At 38.5% G+C, this 22,920-nt stretch overlaps 1 protein-coding gene across 2 annotated transcripts; it reads right to left on the minus strand.

The window, feature by feature from the left end:
* Positions 1-5,094: 5,094 nt before the first annotated feature.
* Positions 5,095-19,604, minus strand: LOC149007738 (BAG family molecular chaperone regulator 4-like). 2 transcript variants are annotated; one of them, XM_089166641.1, is made up of 5 exons: positions 19,320-19,604; positions 18,888-19,092; positions 16,755-17,011; positions 16,536-16,682; positions 5,095-5,558 (listed from the first exon to the last, which is right to left on the minus strand). In XM_089166641.1, the coding sequence occupies exons 2-5, from the start codon at positions 19,051-19,053 to the stop codon at positions 5,364-5,366; spliced, it is 765 nt and encodes a 254-aa protein (XP_089022767.1). In that variant the 5' UTR covers positions 19,054-19,092; positions 19,320-19,604; the 3' UTR covers positions 5,095-5,363. The 2 variants fall into 2 exon arrangements, with proteins under 2 accessions (XP_089022767.1, XP_089022766.1); XM_089166640.1 differs by having other exon boundaries at positions 18,888-19,604.
* Between the last annotated feature and the right edge of the window lie 3,316 nt (positions 19,605-22,920).

The raw sequence follows: 22,920 nt of genomic DNA on the forward strand, positions 1-22,920 counted from the left end.
AATGAAACATTGAGTGACTATTTTTGTAAGGGAAAACCTAAAAGCAGCTAATCACGTAATTTTCCCATCATTCTATTGCATTGTCTACCTTTTTGATGATCTTGGTGAGATCAGATCCGAAAACAAAACCTGCTTTCGTGAAAATGGCTGATCGAATCAAGAGGGAGGATTTTGGATAACCAAATTGATGTCATTGGTTAGGTTTAGTATCACCTGTAATTATGGGAGTAATAGATTTGAAATTCAGACTATGATCATTCAAAATTCAGATTGAAATTGGATGATCAGAAACCTGAGTTTCGGATTGAAACTCTCTGTTTTTGGGGCGGTCACTAGTGGCGGTCGCTCAGCCTAAGCGACCGGCCCAAGCGACCTGCTGGTTTCGAGTGACCAAATGACTTTTGGTTTTGATTCGATTTAATTCATTCGACTTATACCTTATTGTAACCCTGTAAATAGGGTGTTCTCTGTTTCAAATAAAAGTCTTATAATTGTTTTTGGTTTGCAAATTAGAGAAATTCTATTTATTTATAGGTAAGGACATACAATCCTATCTTTATGAAATGACTTGAACATGCTAGTTCAATGTCTATTATTACTGTCCTTTCATTTCATATACTGCTGTAACCTTGTTTAGCATGTTGATCTTATGATATGCTTGCTGTTTGTACTCTCTTTACATATACTTTGTCAATTATGAATGTGATATGATGATGATTGATGGTATGTGGTTCTGATGGAAAATAATATTCCATTGGGATATCTTAGCTTGGGATATCAAAGGGCTGTGGTATGGGACACATGCTCACTGATGTCTATAGCACTGTCATAACTACTTGATGACATACCTAGGTAGAGTTTAGAGTTGCATGGTTAGGTACCCCACATGCTACTATTCTTTCGGTAGGGGAATTGAAGCCGGATGACCCTTGACGATAGTGATGTGATGATAGTCCACTGTTGGTCATACAATGGCAGGGTTGCATATGTTAGAGTTGGGCTCATGGACGTCCAAGGAACGGACCGGGTGTTGTGAGTAGTCATGAGGGCATTCCGCCCCAACAATATGTGGATGACCATAGGGTTATGGAATGGAGTCCAACAGTGGTAGCCAGTCCGTGAGGGTTCTCATTCCTAGGTTGCGAAGGATACTGAACCGAGTTGGTTGGTGCCATAGGGGATGTATCTGGACTTCATGTAGTATGTTACCATTATGACCTGCACTGGATTAGAAACCTTGACATGCGCCAGAACTCATGCCAATGGTCGTGGTGAGAGGGTGTTGACTTAACCCCAGCCATGGTTTGAGAGCCAGGTGTGGACTTTCCATTTTACCTAGGATCCCTACAGAGATAACCAGTCATTGCCGGATCAAAGTGACTAGACCTACCCAGAGGAGGGCTGGTGTATATCTTAAAGCATGTCAACTGTTAGAGACTTGCATAGTTAGATCTTAGCGGTATTCATGTTTTGCACTCATACATATCATATATGCTTTTCTGATGGTTTGACATATGGATGGAAATTATTGTTGTTCTTACTGAGTTCTCCAGAACTCATTCATTTATTTGTCTCTGTTTTATTAGCTTGTACAGATGGAGGAAATACGCCGGAAGATGGATTGGTTTCCTATGAAGAACCTTCCCGTATGAAGAAGATGTGGCACCTACAATGGGAAATGGAGATAGCCTGTGCGGGAGCTCTTGCGAGTGCATGGAATGCGCTTATAGCACCCATTGATTGGCGGAGGAGACAGGTTGCCAGGCAGTTTGCTCACCGAATGGAGAAGAATTGGAGAGCCCATTTTCTAGAGATCCATGAAAAACATTATCTAGCTTTAGAGAAAGAAACTGGAAAGAAAATCATATAACTCTTTTTGACTGCTTCTGCTAAACTCATTTTAATTTTGATTATTTATTCTTTCCTTGATTATTTTATTGGAGTATTTGGACTCCTGTAATCATTTCATTTAATTATTTAACTTATTCTTGCTCATGATTGTCTTTACTTGCATTTATTATTATTGATAGACTAAAACCGTGGATCCTATGACGGATCACTCCAACGGGTTGTCGGGGGGGTAACCGAGATCGGTGGGTGGGGTGTGACAAATTCAGCATTGAATGCGCTGATAATTATTAAATGTTCATTGCTGGTGAGGAAGCTTTTCATTCGTCCAAGGCCTGCCACGAGTACTGCATTTGCATTTTTTGTCTCCCCAACTGTGGGTTAGTGTCACATCAGGATCAACCTGATGCTGACCACTTGATTCGCTTGTTAGATCTCCAACTGTCTTGAAGATCACACAGTCTAGCTTGTTAAACAAACCTCTTCAAGAAATCATCTCCACCCTTCATCTAAGTCATGCTCATCATAGGGTCATGGAGTGTCCACTATCAGTTTAGGTATGGACCAGCTATATATATCATCACTCTGCATGAATAACGATAAAATTTGAATACTCTAACCATTATTCTCCTGCATTAACTCTTGAAGAACATTATTTTCTTTATCTCCTTGAGTATTTATTCCTCAAGGTAGAGACTCTGGTTTTCTTACTTGAACTGACTTAATCATTGGAGGTAGCTTCAGGCTCGTCCCCAGAGGCGGTCTACTTTCACCATTATTTTGTTTTCTGGAATCAGACATGGATCAAGAACAAACCAAAGAGCTCCAAGCACATTTTTCTACAACAAGTAGGAAATGTTGAAATCAATAGAGACTTTGAGGTCGCTTGTGTAAATGGCTATAGCCATAGCACCAAGTGCATCAATTATGGCTCCTATGGCTCCAACATGGCAATTCTCTGCTTTATCCTGCAGATTTTGGGAAACCCACCAAACGAATGAATCCAATTTCTCGTAGGATACAAAGAGAGAGAAGAAGATGATAAGAGAACCCCCAAAAAGAGATAAGGGTTAGATGATTTCAGAATTATAGCTAATTGCTTGTCAAGGGAGTGGTTGAAAAGTATTGAACCCTTGAAATTCGATAAAGTAGAGAATCGGATATCTTGGCTGAATCGTCTTCACCCAAGTTGTTCTACCCATTTCTTCACATCTTCCACTTAGATCGATTCTTTCTCCATCGTCTCTCTTTCATTGAATCTTCCTTAGATGATGATTTGATCTCTTTGTATAAAGTCACTTTCCAAAAGAAAATAAGGAACGTTGGGATGACAAAGAAAACAAGACCTGCAAATGGGGGTATTTTATTCATTAAACGTTAATTAATATATACTTTATGGAATTTGTATATTGTGAATGGTTAAAGGGCATTTTAGTACTAATACATTTTATTAAATAACCTTAGGGATATTTCGGTCCCTCTAGGTTTGGAATTTGAATACACTTACAGCAGCTAATGGTGTTAGTCTACTTGGAACTTACATGTAATATATTACATTATGGGAACCCAACATTAATTTATGATTAATGACCGAGATCCACATATATAATATTTTATTTATTGGAGTCCTCACCATAAGGGTTTGGTCATATTTATTAGAGTCAAAGATCATTATAGATTAGGGTTGGATCAGACTTCAACTCTGACTTCAACTTTTGACCCTCTCAGGCTTAATTAAATAAAGGGGAGGGGGGGGGGGGGGGGGGGGGGGGGGGGGGGGGGGGGGGGGGGGGGGGGGGGGGGGGGGGGGGGGGGGGGGGGGGGGGGGGGGGGGGGGGGGGGGGGGGGGGGGGGGGGGGGGGGGGGGGGGGGGGGGGGGGGGGGGGGGTTTTTTTTTGAAAAAAAAAAAAAAAAAAAAAAAAAAAAAAAAAAAAGGGGGGGGGGCGAAACCCAAAAATACTCAACTCAATTATTAAGTTTAACCTTGATGACGAAATAATGAAACAATTGATAATTCCATATTGTTGTCATACATTTACCAAAATATTCTATTTTGAAGTAGGTTAAATATTCAACCCTAAGATGACCCTAATCCTAATTCTAAGTCCAGAATATTTCAATCTAAGTGTGTAAATGGATAACTAAAATCCGCCTTCAAATTTGCATCCGTATCCATTTAGGGGTATTTGAATCCATTCGTTTATTTATAGGATGCGGATACGATTTGACCGATTATCATCCGTCCGATCAAATTATCTGATTTAGTTACTTGTATGGATTTGTCTTCTTATTTTTATGACTTTTTACTTGTGATATTTGAATTTTTTTTAGATTTTCTACTGATGTAAACACCAAAATTGTTGTATTCTTAAATTTCAAATCTAATTCTCACAAATAAAATGCTAAAGAGGTCAATGGATAGTAAAAAAATTTGTACTCAATCATACCCCTCTAGAGTAATCTACTTTAGAAAATAACTATCCAACTAACGTCTGAGTCAGATTGAATAAGTCCGAAAACCGATAAAATATTGTCCAAATTCATCTGAATATAATAGGATGCAAATGCGATATTATCATTATCTGATCCAAATCCGATCCATTTACACCCATTAATACTATCAAATAAAATATAAACTATATACAAGTCATCCATTGATGACTTCTATGTATCTTCTTTGTTTATTTACCAACTTTTGACCAATACTATAATAATTCCTTCATTTTTTTAAAGCATATTGTTCTAGAACCTTAAAACAAAAGACATTTTAGTAAGAACACTCTACTTTGTCTTAAACAAACAAAAACTCTCAAAAGTTAAATTTCATTCAACACACTAATCCAATCCATTACTAAATCCATTTAAAGCATTATTTTTTTTTATTTCAAAACTATCTTTAGAATTAAATGATTTTTTTTTTAAAATATTAGAAATAAGATACTTAAATTAACCAATAAAGTTGCAATTACATTCATCATGAGTCATCTAAATACCCTCACAAAAATAGAGGAAAAGAAAGAAGTTAAGATTGAAACAAAATCGTGAAAAGAGTTGTTGGAGAATTAAGTCTAACGAAAGATAGAAAAACTCTTTTCACCCCCCATACCTTAAGGTATAATGATCTTTTCTTACGTCTGTTCTGAATTTCAAGTTCAGAAAGCCCCTTCCTTGAGGTTAGAACTTAAAAGTCGATTTTACTTTGTCCCATAAACGTTCAAAACCTGTGTAAGAAAGAGTCTTAAAGACCAGAGTGAAGTTTAGAGACCCAAGTTGCAAAGGTTCATCATGCATAAACGAAATTTATGTATATAAAAAAAGTATGTACAAATATCAATTTCTCTTCAAAAGGAAATGCAGTTCTTTTCTACATTATCAATGCCTCTCCTCCATCCCTGCTAAAAGGATCTGAAAACAGGGTAGATACAGAAAAGCAATGCAAAATGTGTTCCATTTGCCATAGCATAAGATTATGTATAGGAATTTGTACAAACCAGGATAGCTAAAGAGAGATCAGATTAGTCAAACTGCTCCCAATCCTTAGTTACTTTTGTAGAACTCGACCCCGTAGATGGAGCTGTCCGGGTTCCCCTATCAGAATCGAAAGACTCCCAGTTAGTTGTCATACGCACAGAGTTGGAAATACTGAAAGGGTTGGAGTTCTGTGCCTTCAGAACGTCGACGGTCTCCAAGTACTTCTGCACACGATGAACCTGTACAGGACATAGATTGTTATAAGGTTACCAGTTAAATTATGTGTCAAAGAAGCACAATTCAAAATAAGGACCTAATGCCATTCTATTAGAAGAACCAATTTTGGTGGGACTGGCTTTACCATCAAGAAACCCATGAGCATGCATACTTCAGCTTCGACAAAATATTAGTTACAAGAATATTTCCTTTCAGTAGCTGAAAATTTTACTGTATGTGCCGAAGCACCATTGGTATTACAAAAATGAAAGGACTTCTACTCATCCAAAAATTTAAATCTTAGAAAGAAAAAAAAGGACTTGCATGCATGAAAATGACATCTTGTTAAGGAAAACAGCCTACACATGACAGCTTTTTTGACATAGAGATATAACCCAGCTACTTTTGTATTTTACATTACTTCATAAAAATATTATACCCCTTGATCCATGTCTTGCCCTGTGATTCTATATCATGATGGATTGTTCTACACAATTTATCAGACAGACTAAGAATTAGGCTTGGTTCAATCTGGCTGAAGTTTTAGTTTTATGAAATAACAAGATGTGGAGGAGACTAACTATTTTCAGAAGTTCCGGGTGATATTCGCCTACAGGGGTGGATCCAAGATTTAACATCAGAAAGGGCCGGATGATGATTACAAAATTTCTACCATTAATATTATATATATATAAAAAAAAATCCTACATTAGCTTTTTACAAAAATAAGAAGAGTGTAAAGCCATAAAACACAATGACCTTTTTACACATTATCTTTCCCATTAAAAATTTTCTTCTTTCTTTCTTTCTATATATATATATTTTTTTTTTTGTTTTGGGGGGGGGGGGGGGGGGCAAGTATTGGCACTTCACACATGAGAAGAGGGCCAGAAGGGTCTTTTTCTTTCTTTTTTTCCTCCCTCTCTCTCTCTAAAATTTTTTTAAAATTAGGGGCGAAAAGAGAAATTTTCAAAAAAGTGAGCCAGGGGGGTTTGGCATGGCCCCTCCTGCCCCCAAGGGAGCTCTGCCCCTTTTCACCTGCTAATGAAACAAATATATATTCCGCATTTTTTTCTAAGTATATACTCAGGATTTGTTGTTACAATCAAAATAGAAAGGGCCAAGTGAACCTATCAAACTTTTATTATGAGGATTTACTCAAAATATAAAAAATATACCATCTGGTTATAAAATGTGGAATAGGGAGCTTATAAATAAAAAATTACCCATTTTTTTATAACACTTCGATCTTGTCAGTGTGGTATGAAGAGGATGATGGACCAACTCATCATCAACAACGACAAACCTAGTGACATTGTAACTTATGTTGGCTTCATGGATGCAAATGAAACAAAATAGAGAAAACTGAGGTTCAAACATAAAGGGAGACAGAGTGAATCAGAGGACGTGCATTCTCAGTTTCTGACACATTGAGCACACTAACGTCTGGAAAACCAAGCTTTGGGATAATGGGATACAATCTTGGAATTCAAAGAGATTGGTGACAGTCAATAAACTGACAAAAGAAGGTGCAGATTGGCTGGTTTGTATTGGCTGGTTTGTAAATAAAATGGTATTCTACCTAGCAATACCGCACTGGTTTATATAAACAGCAATACGTGGGTCGAGAAATCTCCTTTATTTCCCCTTTGCCTCACCCTTGTCTCACAGAAATTTGGACTTCACTCCCCCCTCTCCACAATTCCTTTGTGACCTCACCATTTGGCTCCCCTGTGCCTCCAAAACATTTTCTTCTTCGTTGGTCTCAAACCTTACCCATTCCCCCTCACCCCCACCCCCCCAGCCTTGGTTTGGTTCAAAGGTCATATCCCATGCCACTCCTTCACCCTTTAGAGAGCTCTTAACCTTGGACTCCCCACCTAGTCCTTTCTTATTAGCCATCACATCCCTACCAACCCTAACTGCATCATTTGCTGGAATGGTTTAGAGTACCTTGATCACCTTTTCTCATTCCTATGGGGGGAGGTGCTCCCTTCCATTTGGCCCTACTCCAGACACCTCTATGGTTTTCCTGAAGAATGGTCGTGGATCCTAAGAGCATTTCCAGGTTCCTCTATTTGTGATCGTTGGTAAGTTGGTCTTTGGTGCTACCATCCACCACTTGTGGTGAGAACATAACCTTAGTAGATGGGCTTCCAAGTCTAGGTCCCTAGACATGAATTGGAAAGCCATCTGTTCTGACGTCTCCGCCAGACTTCATCGTCTTCCCCACCCTGCTATTTCTCCAACTCATAAAGACCCAATAAAATCAGTTTAATGCTGAAAGCATACTGGTAGAAACTACATCAGCTGAGATTTCATGTTGGCTTCTAATGCAAAAGACGACCTCAGAGTGGAGAAACTGATGGGGAATTGATTGCAGCAAGGATCAATACAACAATGAAGACCAGATTAAATAACCAGAACTGATGGAGTACCCAATACTACATGAATACACGGTTCTAATTGTGTGCCTTCTTTCTTAATTCACACCAAAACAACACCCCCCCCCCCAAAAAAAAAAAAAAAGAGCACACAAACACCAACCAGAAAAAGGGAACAAACAAAAAACTAATCTATATTAGTCAAGAAAGAAAGACCATACATACAACTTACATTTTCAACAGAAAACCATTCAAAAATCATGCAAGATCTATACATAATGCAATTCGAAAATCTAACTTATAGATCTCAATTGCAATGAAGCCCATTGATCAAATCTGTGATCAGATTTGAGATTAAGGAAGTAACTCTGTTGTTAGGATAGTGAAGGGAAGAAAGAAGAAAATGATCTTCTAGGGATGAAGAAAAGAGAACAAGTGGATGAAGTGATTTGGATAAGTCACCTAAAAGGTTTATTTTATTGACAACAAGCTTTTGGGTGGGTCATAATCTATATGCATTAGGACCTTGATTCCAGGGGTTCACCATGTAATTAGCAAGTTAAATGAGCCTAAAAATGGTAAACGCTTAGAAAATTGGGTTTACTTCATTATATATATATATATATATTGAATTTAAATTCTGTTATTTTTGTTATTTCAATTTTCCTATTCAATTTAGGATGCCTTTTAGTAAAGGGTTTGGTTGGTCTTTCCATTTTAGTCCCTAAGTCTATATTGAGTCTTCTAAGTAAGTTTTTAATGGTGCTAGGATTGGACAAGCATTTGAATGAATTGAAAAAGCCTAAGCGATATTGAAATCCTGAGATAGAATAGATGTGGCCTAGGGTGGGATGCCTATTAAAGTCCCATCCCCTTCCACTGTGTTCTTGGATCCAACCCTATTTTTTATCAAAATGATCTCAGGGGTGCTGAAGCTTCCAGGATTCTTTCAACTGATTATCAAATCGATTTCTTAATATCAAATTGAGTTTGATGCTGCTTCATTTACAAATTTGAGGGTCTTATTGGTTACTTCAACCAAGTTAATTATTCCCTTATTCAAGTTCCCATTGTTCTCTTGCTTCCCTCATCTAATTCCTAGTTTTATTGGAGAATTTTGTATATGAATGTGCCTCGGATAAGACTTCTTGATTCTTCTTACATTATGACGAGAAAAGAAGATAACTTTGGATACTAATTCTGTATGCACTCTCAACACAGAAAAATCCTTGAAAATAAAAACTCACATTCTTTATGGGAATTCTCAAAGGTATATATATACTGACTTAAGTAAAAAGACTTCAAAAATAAATCTTCAAAGCTATTGAGTATCCTAATCCAACTCAAATGTCAAGTAGTAATCGAGTGTGGTAACCTATCCCCGATTTATAGGCTAATATCAAACCCAAAAATCTGAAGGCCCAAACCTATAATATAACCATCTATGGGGGAAATCCCAACCAACTTGATTGTCTCACAAGCAAATTGAGAGACTCCAAAGTTCACATATAGGCCTCCCTACAGGATTAGTGCCTAATGCAACTGCATTAATTCTGTCAGTTTAGGAAATAAACTAATGCTGGAGTATTTAGAAGGGAAGAAATTGAAGAGCTCCAGAGAAAGTCTCCTGCTCCACGCCAGTATTATGAAACAAGATCAGCAGATGAAACATTGGTGGTGTATCCTCATCTTAAAATACGAGGGGAAAACAAGCTTAATATGTAGAACATTCATCCCCACAATGGCATCTACTGTTACTTCACCATATTAGTCATCTCTCCCTTGTCATTTCTTGTCATCACCCATCAGAGTTATTTCCACTTGTGTTAACCCTTTCAACTCTTTCTGTGGCTGCATTGTAGATTTTGGGCCTTTTTGGTATCGATTGCATCCTCATTTTTGCCTATTTAAAAGAAATCCATGCAGAAATTCATTTTTCACAACAAATCAAAAACAGTTTCATAACGTCTATCCAGAATTGGAAAATAAGTTTGGTATATAAAAATGAAAAATTTTAACTCAACCCTAATAATCAAGTTAACCTCTTCTTCTTCCTTCTCCAGATTGATGGATCTAGCAACCCTAACCCAAGAAATCTCTAGCAACATTCAAGCCCAGTATTTGTTCCTTCTACTATTTCTTCTATTTCATCTTATTTTGGAAATTTTCCTGGATGAGAAGGAACTAGAGAAGGCAGTAGCTTCCATAGAAGACGAAGAAACGGGGATAAGATTTGACAGCAAGGGATCAGAAGAAGACAATTAATTTCTTCCACTTTGTTTTAATATGGAATTTTTCTTGGATGAGAATGAACTAGAGAAGGCAGAGCAAGACAGAGAGGGAGAGAGAGTGATCTGAAGAAACTTGTAAAAATCCCTGCACATCTTGAGAAGCTTCAAGCAAGAGGAGCCATGACCAGATAGAGTCATGAGAACAGATCTGGAGGCTTTTGGAATGAGACAAAAAAGAAAAGATAGGATTTTCACAAAAAGAGTGTACTTTTACTATTATACCACACACTGAATTGGGCTTCCAAGTGATCTTGCACAAAAATCAATAGAATAAGCTTTTGGCCCATAATTCATAATAGACAAAATGTCTATTATGAATTATGGAGTTTTTTCTATTTTTATAAATGAATATAAGATTCATAATACATACCAAAGACACAAAAATGAAAAGTTATGAGTAAATGAGAATGAAAATTGATTACAAAAAGGCCCTTTGCCTCCTTTGACTCTGAGCATCTTTCATCAACCAATCCTTACAAGCCATTCAGAAGACTTGATAACCTCAAAAATATAAAGAATATAACAGAGAACATTCAATCAGAAGACTTCATAACCTCAAAAATCATTATACGATATGGAACTCCACCTACAAAAAATGTCCATCCACTGCTTCTCCAGATATGTCTATTGCATGTGCACTTTTTCTACTTTCTATTCAAACTTTTTAACCTCCACCATGATGTGTCCGTGGGAAATTTGTTCATGTCTATACTACATCATCTATAGTATACTTTATATTAACATATTTTCATTTCACAATCTTTTTTTAAAAGATAATTTCAAACTTAGTTCTAACAACTCATGATCCCAATTCCCAACCTCACATTTAACATGAATATTGACCAGCAGGTTGAGCTATTATCTATTAGGCTGTAGGTGCAGAACAAAACTCACTTGTTATAAAATAAGTTAGGTGTGGGAATATTCAAGCAGAGCCCATTCATAATCAGGAAAACTAGATGGCCAATAAACATACATTTAGGTGCCTTAATTTATTATTATCATTTAAAGGTTTGTCCCACTCTCATATTTTTGGTGGAAAAGGGATTCCCCCCCCCCCCCTTGGTGAGGTCTGTGATGCTAAGAGAAAGCTTGGGCCTGAGCCAATCACTGATATCACTGGGAGTGTGAGCAACCCAAGAAGGAATTTTTCTCTAATGGTAGTGGAAAGCTTGGACTGGAGCCCATCACTATCTCGTTTAGTACTGTGAGGATGCAGAACCTGGGCAGATTGGACAAGGAAATGAACCAGCTAGACCAATTTGAACTAGCACTGGTGTCCAGCTCGAACCAGCCAGCTGATCCAACCAGAAGGTCCCCTTGCTCCAGACTTTTGACCAGCAAATTGGAATGGTACAATAGGACAAAACATGAAGAAAGAGGCCAAAATACTGTTCATGTGAACAATGTCACATCCCCATATTTGGCTTAGTGGGAAATTCCTAGATGATCTCTGGGGCCCAAATCAGATTACATGAAGATTATTTTTGGGGAGATGCAGAAGCTTAGTTTGGTCTATATTTTAGTTATTCATACATGTGACTGAATTATAGAGCCTAATAGTTCCTATTTTCCAAGATTCTTTTCTGAGCAAATTACTAGGTCAATAGTTTTTATTTTAGAAAGTACTTGTTCCTTATAAAGCTTTTACCAAGCTATAATAGACCCTATTTATTGCAAGAGATGATTAGATAGCAGGTCATGTTGCCATTGTTTATGGAGCAATATCAATGTTCAACAGCTGAGATAGTTGATGAGAAACACAGGGCAGGGATAGCCTATCAGTCTCCCCCCTTTCTTCTTTTATTTCCTCTTATCCTCTTCCCCAAATCCATCCCCCTTTCCTCTTTCATCTCTAATGGATCTTGGTCCCCCTCTCCCCATCCATGTCTCACACAAATCTGGAGCTCCCCCCCCCCTTTTCCCCCTCTACTTCAAACATTACCATGTGGATCCCATCCCATACCAAAACCTTCACTATCGCCTCAGCTTGGAATCTTCTTAGATCCCCTTGCCCCTTGGGGCCCCCTTGTTTGGTTCAAAGGCCACATCCCTTGCCACTCCCTCACCCTTTGAAGATCCCTCAACTTGGCCCTCCCTACACAAGCTTTCCTTATCAGTAGCCACATCCCCGCCAATCCCAATTGTATCCTTTGTTGGAACGGTATTGAGGACCTTGACCACCTTTTCTTCACGTCCCTTCTCCAGTTCCATTTGGAGTTTAGCCCTTACTTCCATTTGGCCAAGATCAAAGTGGTCTTTTGGTTTTGCTCGAGATTGGAAGTGGATCCTAAGAATGTTCTTTGGCTCCACAATTTGCAACCATGTAGGTAAGCTTGTCTTTGCTGCTACTGTTCACCACTTATGGTGGGAGCGCAACATCAAAAGATGGACTTCCAAATCCCGTTCTTGTAGCTCGATTTGGAATGCCATCTATTTTGATGTTTCTTCTAGGCTTATCTCTATGCCCCACCCCCCTTGTTTTTGATTCTCTAAGGAATAGGTTGATTGTTAGTTCCTGGAGTCTCAGTTCTTCTCTCAAGTCGTCATCTTGACTGGTTGTCCCCCCCAGTTTTCCCCCTTTATTTTCTCTTTGTGTCTCTCTTTGGCCGTGGTTTTTAATATATTTATTTATTCATCCAAAAAAAAAAAAAAAACCTACTTGCACTGTGTTATTAAAGCTGCTGCAACCACTGAGAAGGACCATCAAAAGCTTCTGTAACTTTCATCCCTCATCGGATGACCTGCAAGTTAGTTTTTGCTGCAACCATTGAAGCTTGATAACTACATAACCCTTCTCCACAACTTACTGGGTCTTGAAGCACAGATCCACCTGATCAACCATCACACTCAACCCCAATCCTGGCCCATTCTGTTGGGTGTGGGCTGGATTGCTTCAAAGCATTACCTTCTACTCCTGGACTCCACTAGATTTGAACCTGCATTTTCCTACTAGAGTTATTTGAAGCTTGAACAACACATTTGGGACTGTTGCCCTTATGTTAACAGTCTTGCATTAAATGGTATCAAAGCTACAGTTGGATCAAGATCTACTCAGCTGTCTGATGATGCTAGCCAGACAAAATTCATCATAGCAATCTGATAAATAATTGATCAGCTAGCTTCCTGGGACAGAGATGTCAAAGAGATGAAGGAAGCACCCATAGCCAGTTAACAACCAACAATGAATGATGCAGGTCTGGCACCAAATGGCCAATTTCCCTTCCAGATCAACTTTCAGGTTGATAGATATGTGCTGGGCCTTTGTTCAGCAGTTTATGTGGTTGCGGCTTCAGGGGCCTATTCAATGGGGCCCATAACTTTAGTGTTTAGCCCAAGTACAAAATAGTTTAGTTTATTAAGTTTATTTGGTCTAAATATGTAACTCTGCACAACTTAAGTTATATGGGCAGAATAGTCTCTTTCTATGTTTTATTTTAGTTTTAAAAGTCTAACTCAGTTTCTATTTTCCTAGTTAAGTTAGTTTCTAAGTCCGAATCTCACTAGGACTTCTCATGTAAGGTGATAAATAGGAGGAGAATTAATAAAGAGAGTGTTGCTGCCTAAGAGCAAGGTGTTCGTAGAGCTTCTCATCAGTGGTGGGGATCTTCATGTGATTGAATAAGAACCTAAGGTTTTCTATTTGAAGAACTCTCCTTCACGAGTGCTTGCATCTGCCTTCACTATTCCATCATCATCTCAGCCATTACTAGTGTTACAGGCAAGTAACAAGGCAGTACTCACCCATTCCTTTCCACTCTTCTAGCTTTTCTGTTTTACAAACCCTACCCCACTTGACCACTTCTTCTTCTTCATAACCCCTAGGATCCATAACTCCTAATCTCTCCATCAGAATTATTCCCATTGCAGATTTATTATCCCTCTACCTCCACTGTGACTCGATCCTGATTGCAACCCAAATCACCCTTCCAGAACCCTGAACCTCGCTGCCCTAGATTCCCAAATCTCCTAATTCTGAAACTATAAACCTCAACTCCAACACTACCAAACCTCCATTTTAGATCCATAAAACCTTAACCCTAAGTCTGTAACCCTAAAACCAGACCCCTTTGTAGTCTACCTGAAAACTCTAGACACCCCCCCCCCCCAAAAAAAAAAAAAACCCTAATCTGAGGGCTTTATGACCTAACATTAATTACAGCAAGAAAAGGGGAAACAGTTCAGCATTCAGGTACCTGAAATATCCAGAAAAAGGGGCTATGATACTGTAATTAGACCTTCACCTTAGTTCTGTTTCAACCTTAGCAGATGCCTGAACCAGCTCAGACCTAAAAACCTTTGAAACCCTAGATCTTCCTACTATTCATCTAAAGACCTAGGAAGAACTGGCTCTCTTTCACTTGAGGCTACATCAATGAACAATGCCACTATGATTGTATCACATCTTCTTCGTGAAATTTACCCTATATTAATCTGATTGAAAATGAAGCTACGGATGACTTCAATTCTAATCATTACCCAAGTGATCATAAGGACAAAATGGGGCTGGACCTCAAAGAATACAACAGAAAGCATGATTGTCTTCCCTGATTGGGTGAGTGCCTTGGATGATTACTTCGATTGGTTCCAAATGATGGAAGCACACAGGATGCAACTACCCCACACAAAGCTCACCAGAGAAGAAAAGTGGTGGCATATTTATGAGGGGAGGCTAACATGTCAAAGAATACAACCCACTCTTTGTGAAGGCATGAAAGTGATGTAACCCAGGGTCAGGGTTAGCCTTCAGGATCCTCTGTTAACTAGAACCAGCTGATAAGTGGGCTATCAAAGGGTTAGGATTTTATTGACGGGCTTGTTTTGGGTAAAGAAAAGGAAGCTTTTGGGTTATGGGATGTGTGGAAAATTATGGGTACCCTATGGGATAGTTTGGGGAGAAATCTTGGATAAGATTAGGTTAACAAAATTCTGGATGAGCTAAAGAACTGTGTATCTTCGGCTATGGGAGGTGGGGGGAGGTTTTAGGGTTTTAACAAGATTAAGATGGGCTGGTGGATTGAGATAAAGTAGGGTTTGGGATGCCCCACAACATCTAGGGATGAGGTGGGAATGACTTGAGGTTTTGGTATGTATCTGGAGATGGTACCACATAGTTTTCTGGGCAAAGAAAGGGAATAGGGGTCTTGCGGTTAGGTTTGGGAGGGGTTGAGAATGAATCTTGAACCTTTTGAACTTCTTCCTCTTTTCTCTTCTTTCTTCTTTCTTTTCTTTCTATTCTTTCTTTCTTCTTTTCTTTTCTTTTCTTTCCTTTTGTTTTGTTTTCTTTTCCTTCTCTTTCTACTTTTTCAGATCTGCCACAAGAATCAATAAAGAATTGAACTGCAGAAAATTCTACAATTCAAGAAAGGGCCGGATGGGCTTTTGGTTTCCTATGCTGTTGCAAGTTCAAGGAAGGGGAAAGAAAGTGAGAAAGAGGAAGGAATGGGTTGGGGAAGGCCTGCGGGTGGGAAAGAAGGGGGAGGATTGTCAGCTGCTGCCACAAGGGAAAGATAAGGGTGAGGTGTCTTGTGCAAAGGATAGGGTAGGGGATAGGGGTTAGAAGGGGGCTGGAGATGCATAATTACTTGATGGGAGAAGGTCTCTTGCAGAATATCCTTGAACTTCGGAGCTGCTGCAAGTGTAAGAGAAGGAGGAGAAGCTTGAAGACTAATGGCATAAATTCCAGAACTTATAAACACTTTTCAGCCCAGGCCGCTGGGTTTCTTCCCACATGACCCAAGCCTCTAATTTTCTTATAAACTCTGAACTGATTTCATTCATAATCAGAAGGGCTATTTATAGCCTTACAACCTAAGCAATTTGACTAAGACTCAAACTAGGGAATCTTATCCATAAAGGATTCCCCTTACAAAAAGGACTCGACTAATTGATAACAAAGGACTCTTAAAAGTAACCCTAATTGGACTCTTACATAAGACATCTTGAAGGAATCAAATTACTAACTCTGAGGAGGAGTCCTACTTAAAAATTAAACTCTAACTTAAGAGTCTTACACAGACTGGGACTCTATCACAACTCACAGAATACTAATCCAAATAAAAATAAGAAAATATTAAAGATAGATCCATGACCTTTGGATCGATGTTGTTCCCTAATAGCAAACTTAATGGCCAATTAAACAACATAGCATAATTTTCAATCTTAATCTTAACCAAGAAGGAAAAAAAAAGAAAAAAAGAAGAAAGAAGAAAGAAAGATACAAACCATTCCATATGAATCCAATGCCTCTTGTAGTAAGACACAAATAACAAAGAAATGGAATGTAATTATGAATCTTAATCATAGTGGACTAATGTATACTGACCTCATTTCGTCTTTGCACTTTAGCTTCTCCTTCAGCCTCAACGCCATCTAGTTTAAGTAATTGTGCCATAAATAGCTCTGTTAAGACAACAAAGTCATTATTTGCAATCTTGGTACCTCCATGCATGGATTCCTTTAAGGCCTCAACCTACAAAATAAATCATCCTCCATGAGTCCCAGAATTGCTGGCAAATGGATTTATTCGTTTGACAAGATTCACCTTTTCAGAGAGCTTGTTAACCTCAGTTCTGATTTTTGCAACAGCTTCACAAGATTTTGATGTCTCTTTATTCTTCTTCATTTCCTCCAGCTTTTTCTCTTTGCTAGCAGGATCCTCCAGGAGTACCACTTTGGACATGTCCTTTACACCAACCATGTGCAACCATTCGTCATCTTCTTTTTCCTTCCCTCTGAATAATAGTCTCTGTTCTTTAGGCTCCAACCCAGTCTTCTGGGCAAGCTCCAACTTCAATTCCCCTACACCATGCCATCAAGGCCGTATATCAATTTCATCAAGGAAAGAAGCAAAGAGTTGAGAAAAAATATAGAAATTACATTGAGAGGGCTAATCTATACATTAGCCTCTCATTTAATTAACTTGAATTTCCTCAGCTTGACTAGATTTGAACCTGCACCACAACCCTATGGGTTGAGCCAGGTATTATATCCTTTGGGTTGGTTCATTTCATTTTGGACAAATGAGAAGATTTGGGGATTCCTTCTCTCTCAAGCAACTGCAATTAGGGTTTCCATTTCTCTCTTTTCTCTCCTCTGTTCTTGCTTGTTTCTTGGTATATGATGGCTGTAATCAATGGATTGTTAGTGATTCGAGGTTGCAATGATGAGGCCTACCTCCAGTTGTAGCTAGTGTACAGGTTTTGTATATGTCAAACCTTTCTTTGATTAGTGCATTGAGCTCTCTCTTGAGCTTCGGAGACGTAGGCCATTAAGGCCAAACTCCGTAATCAAATTCCTCTGTGTTCTTGTGTTTTTCATTGTTACATTTACAATCTTGCACCCAATCAAATAGCCAAGTCGTAACCAAGGTTCAAAATTTCGCCCATGCCGGTCATCTCGGTACCTACCGAGACAATCGAAATACTGAAATCTTGGCGATATTTTGCCAAAATTTCAAAATCTGAACTTGAGATTTCGACCTCAAGTTTCGGTGGGTTGGGGAGGTCCTTCTACTATGGTTTTAGGTGTCCAACCTAACTTGAGGCCAATAAACACACTGAGAGTGTTTTGCAACTAAAACCTAATCCAAAATGATGTTCTTGATTGGCACATGCCTAACTACATACGGGCGAACTAGAAGTCTGGAATATGAATTTTAATCAATTTAAAAATAGATATTATGCAAGATAACACTAAGATTTTCATTAAAAGGCAACAACAAATACAAGTAGGAGAATCCGGTATACAAGAATGTATCGGGTTGGATCCATCCCCTGGGTCATGGAAGAGTACTTTGAATACTGGACATAGGGATCCCATGACACGGTACAGATAAAGTAATCCATATAGTCCGTAACTCGCATAACTAGTTATGCTGGTCCTAATGAAAATACAAAGATGGAATCCACAAATGATGCACCCAATCCATCCCTATACATATACGCAAACATGCTACTACAATTAGCAGATGAACCATCATATGCTCCACCATATCTATATCCATAGCCATAAGCCTTGTATGGTACAACCCCTTGGAATTTTCAAAAATTTCACCAAAATTTTCGAGATTTCAGCATAATTTCCGAAATTTCACTGAGATTTCACCAAACTACCAAAATTTCAGTGAAATTATCAAAATCTGAAACTTTTCGATTTCTGTGGGAATTTCGTTTCGCCTAGTACTTAAGAGGACAAAATTTCACAAATTTCACAAAATTTAGAACCTTGGTCGGTAACATATATAAACAAGTCTAAGAGTGGAAAACCAATCATGCCTAAATATACCAACAATATCAAGAAAAACTAGACACTGGAGGCTGTACAGCAATATGCAAATGATCCAAATAGCTACTGAGTGAGAATTCCATTCCATTGATACCAACCCCCCCCCCCCCCCCCCTTTTTTTCTTTTTTCTTTTTGAGTGTGAACTTCAATAGAGATGTCAAATCAAAAAAGCATGCATACTCATACTGCACAGCACGAAGATGCCAAAAGACACATGAAGAGAGAAGATAAAATGAAAAGCTAACTCCAGCTTGAAGGTCAAAAGCGAATAGACAAAACAGTGACAAAGAGGGAGAAACAGCAAGTTGCCCAAATCAGCTTGATGCGAGACTTTGTGAACTTCAATCGTTAGAAAACAGATGAAGCCATCAAGAAGAATAGAAGAATTACCGAAAGTTGTTTGAGCTGGGACGTTGACCTCGTACTGGTAAAGGCCATGAGCGACCTTGATCGTGATTGTGGGACTAGAAGCATGAACTCCGTCCTCTCTTCTCTGAACAACCATACCACCAGGCCTCAATTCCCAATCAATCTCCTCCTTGTTAACAGTTTCCATAACCCCTTTAAGTTTAGATCCTCCCGAACTCTTTTTTTTCTGGTCAAAATGAATTTTATAAGATCTTCCCATACTCGGCAAAGCAACAAAGAAACCAAAAAAACGAGAGGGGGCGAGATGGGGATGAAAGAAAAAATTGAAAGGAAACAAAAAAACAACTGCAATTGCGAAGTGTACGAGGGAGGTTTGAAGATTTCTGCTAAAGGAAGAGAAGCAGGTGAATTGAAAAGCAGAAAAGAACTGGAAGATTGCCAGGGAAAAAGAACCTTTACAGAGCTGTCGCTGACGGTTTCGTTTTGGGCATTTGGCAATTGGCACCAGCGAGGGAAAGAGAATCAAATAAAGAGCAGTTCTCAAATGTCAACTGCAGTAACTCAGTAATAGAATCTCTTTCATCATCAGAGCATCTACGAAATGGGTTTTGAAACTAAAACTTGGAATGAAGTGTGCGAGTGAACTAAACCCTACTCCCCTGGTGCAACTGGATGAGATGGATACTGATCCGTTTCATTCGTTATCTTGGTTCCTGGGATTGGTTTTTCGCTGATTTTTTGGGTCAAACATAAAGTGAAAAATGTTCTTTTCCAATGTCAAGCTATCCTAAACAATACCGTTTCTTCGAAAAAAAATTATTGCTAATTAGAAAGTTAACGTCAATGACGAAAGATGATCTACTACAATTTGACACGAGAGTTGTCCGTAGGTGAAACAATCCCTGTCTCACCTACTCTTGCATATTAAGATCTAAAGGAGCGTCTAATAATTTACTTAGGATACTTTTTTCTGTTGAGTACTTTAGATAAAATTAAGCCACGTGTAATATTTAATATTATACTTCCGTAATTTTTTTATTTTTTATTTTTTGATAAAGTATTCCCGTAATCCATTAGGCACTTATTGGGAGATAGTGACAAATTCCCCTTAAGAGAGGTGGATCAGTTGGCAAAGCCCAACGCTTCCACATAGGGGGATAGAGTTTGAATCCCCTCGGGGTCGGGGCAAAGCCTCGCTTATATTAATCATATAAAAAGCGCCTTGAGGATGTAGTTGTGATGCGCGCAAGCTGGCCCGGATGAACGTCATTCCAAAAAAAAAAAAAATCCCCTTAAGAGGGTTTTGCAACGAAACAAGTAACACCCAGCCCCACCCCCCTTTCTCTCTCTCTATGTTCTTCAGTGATACTAATGACACTTACCCAACTTTGCAAACTATAGAAAGAGGTCCACAAGTGTTAGCATCGTCCCTTGGCTATGAACGATTGCACCAATGCAGGGTTGCTTCAGTGGTAAAGACCTATACTTCTCAGTGGAGAGGTGTTGGGTTTGACTCTTGCGGATGGCATCACATTTCTAGTATTTAAAAAAAAGCACCAGTACCAAAAAAAAAAAAATAAAATAAAAAATTGATTGATAGGAAATTACCATTATACCTTTAAATAAAAAACAAAATAATCAAATTACTATTCTACCCTACACCCCTCCACTGATCTAACCCAACCCTTCTTCATTCATTCAACTCAAACCCCCCTTCAACCAAATCCCTTACGAAGGTCATCTTCTACCCCCACATTATAACGAACACACCCACAGTACATCCCATGGGCCATTTCATGGCCACCCATTGTAGCATCCTTGCGCTGCAACCCCTACTCCACCCCAGAAGTACCCAACAAAATGTGTGTAGAGCACCCACCCTGAACATGCACACATCCACCCCAACCTTGGCCTACACACATGCACACACCCACCACTACCTTGCACACACTTCCCCCAATGTCCCCTGGCCTTGTACCCAACCTTGCACCCACACACTAGTCCATTCTTGCAGCAATAGAACAGGAAAAAAAAAAGAATCTAGGGTTCTAGTATAAAGGAAAATAGTTTAAGATGATAATCGATTGTTCTCCCTGTGATGAGAGTTCAGCCTCCTTTTTATAATTCACTCCATTGTTGTAAGTTACAAAGAAGGTCTCCAACCAAAATTGGTTGGTTGGAGATAATTCAGGGATTCCAAATTTAAAAGTACAATTTTAAAATTCAAATTATAAAGTAAAGTTATGGTTAACACAGCAACGTGTTTGATTTGGTCTTCAATCCATTGGGTTTTCATCCCCCCCCCTCTCAAACTTTGGGGTGGTAGCCACAAGAGTTTGAAACGATGCTCATTGAATATTGGAGATTGTAGCCCTTTTGTGAAGATATATGCAACTTGAAATTGGGAGCGTGCAAAATTGTCCTGAATTGTGTCGTGGAGGACCAAATCTCGAACAAAGTGGTAATCCACTTCTATATGCTTAGTTCGAGCATGGAGAATGTGCTTAGCACTCATTTGAGTGGCTGAGAGATTGTCATAGTGGACGATCATTGGCTGTTTGATTGGTAATTGGAGATCCCTCATAAGATAAGATAGCCAGAGTAACTCATAAACTATCACGGCTAGGGCTTTGTACTCTGCTTGAGTGCTGGACTATGAAACAGTTGGATGTTTCTTAGATGACCAGGAAATTAAATTTTCACCAAGAAAAGTGCAAAATCCACTTGTAGATTGTTGTGTTGGGTCATCCTACCCAATCAGCATCCGTGTAGGTTGCTAGTTGAGATAAAGAAGTTAACTCTAAGTGAAGGCCTGCCCCTGCAATGCTTTTAATGTCGCAAGATTCTCTTTGCTACTTGAAAATTTTTTGATGTGGGATTGTACATGTATTGGCATACTTGATTGACAATATCTAAAATATCTCAACTAGTTATGGTAAGATACTGCAAAGCAGCCACAAGTTGTCAATACTCTGTGGGGCTGGTGAGAGGTGTACTTTGAGAAGCAGACATTTTTGCTCCTGACGCAACTGGTGTGCTGCGAGGTTTGGAATTCTCCGTTCTCCGATATACATTTTTTTGAGTGAAGAAGATTCCGTTGGAGTCTCTCTTGGCTTCAACACCTAAGAAATAATGAAGGTCTCTCAAGTCCGTAATGGCAAAGTCTGAATGTAATCTATTGAGAACCTTTTTAACCTCGTGTTGGACTATAATCAACATATAATAATTTGTGTTGGACTATATTCTGTTTGATGAACATGGAATTATCTGCTTGGCTTTGCATAAAGTCTTCTAAAAGAAGATGAGTTTTGAACCTGTGAAACCAAGCCCCATATGCTTGTCGCAGGCCATAAATTGCTTTCTTCAAATGGCAGACATGGTTTGGTTGACTTGGATCCACAAACTAGATGCCTAAATATATAGATTTTTTCAATGGCTAGATCTAAATGTCTAATGAGCACATTTATGTGTGAAATCTTAGGGAATAAAGCATGTATTTTTTACACACTTAGAGTAGAGCTACCTTGAATTTTATGTTGTTTTTACAGATTTTAGGACTTTTCAAGATTTAAGTAAATATTTGGAGTTTTTGGTATGAAACATGCAATTTTACATGTCAAGAGGTTCATTCAAATTCTCAAATGCGAAATGAGCCTGGAGCATGATGGGCTAAAGATGTGATTATATGTCAACTCCAAAAATATTTTAGAAATAAAGAAGCCAATTTTGATCTACGGCTGAGATTAGTTAGGATTTTTATTTTATTTTACGTTATCTAATTGTAAAATGCATGGGCCTACAAGTAGCCAAATATTATGATTTTTTTATAAATTTTCTAAAAGATTTTATTTCTTTTCCTTAATTATTTTTGTCTCTCTCCCCACTTTCTATTTTGTTTACTTTATTATTTTCTTAATAACCCATTTTCTTTTACTATATGCACTTTCTTCTCCACATTTTTTTCCATGTTTCTACAAGTATATTTTTATTTTATTTTCTTCTCCATTTATTCTCTCTCTTTCTCTCTCTTTCTCTCTCTCTCTTTCCTTGCGTT

The sequence above is a fragment of the Hakea prostrata genome, chromosome 8 (genome assembly GCF_041222555.1).
Source record: "Hakea prostrata isolate BN-2017 chromosome 8, UWA_Hpros_2, whole genome shotgun sequence".
NCBI lineage: Eukaryota > Viridiplantae > Streptophyta > Magnoliopsida > Proteales > Proteaceae > Hakea > Hakea prostrata.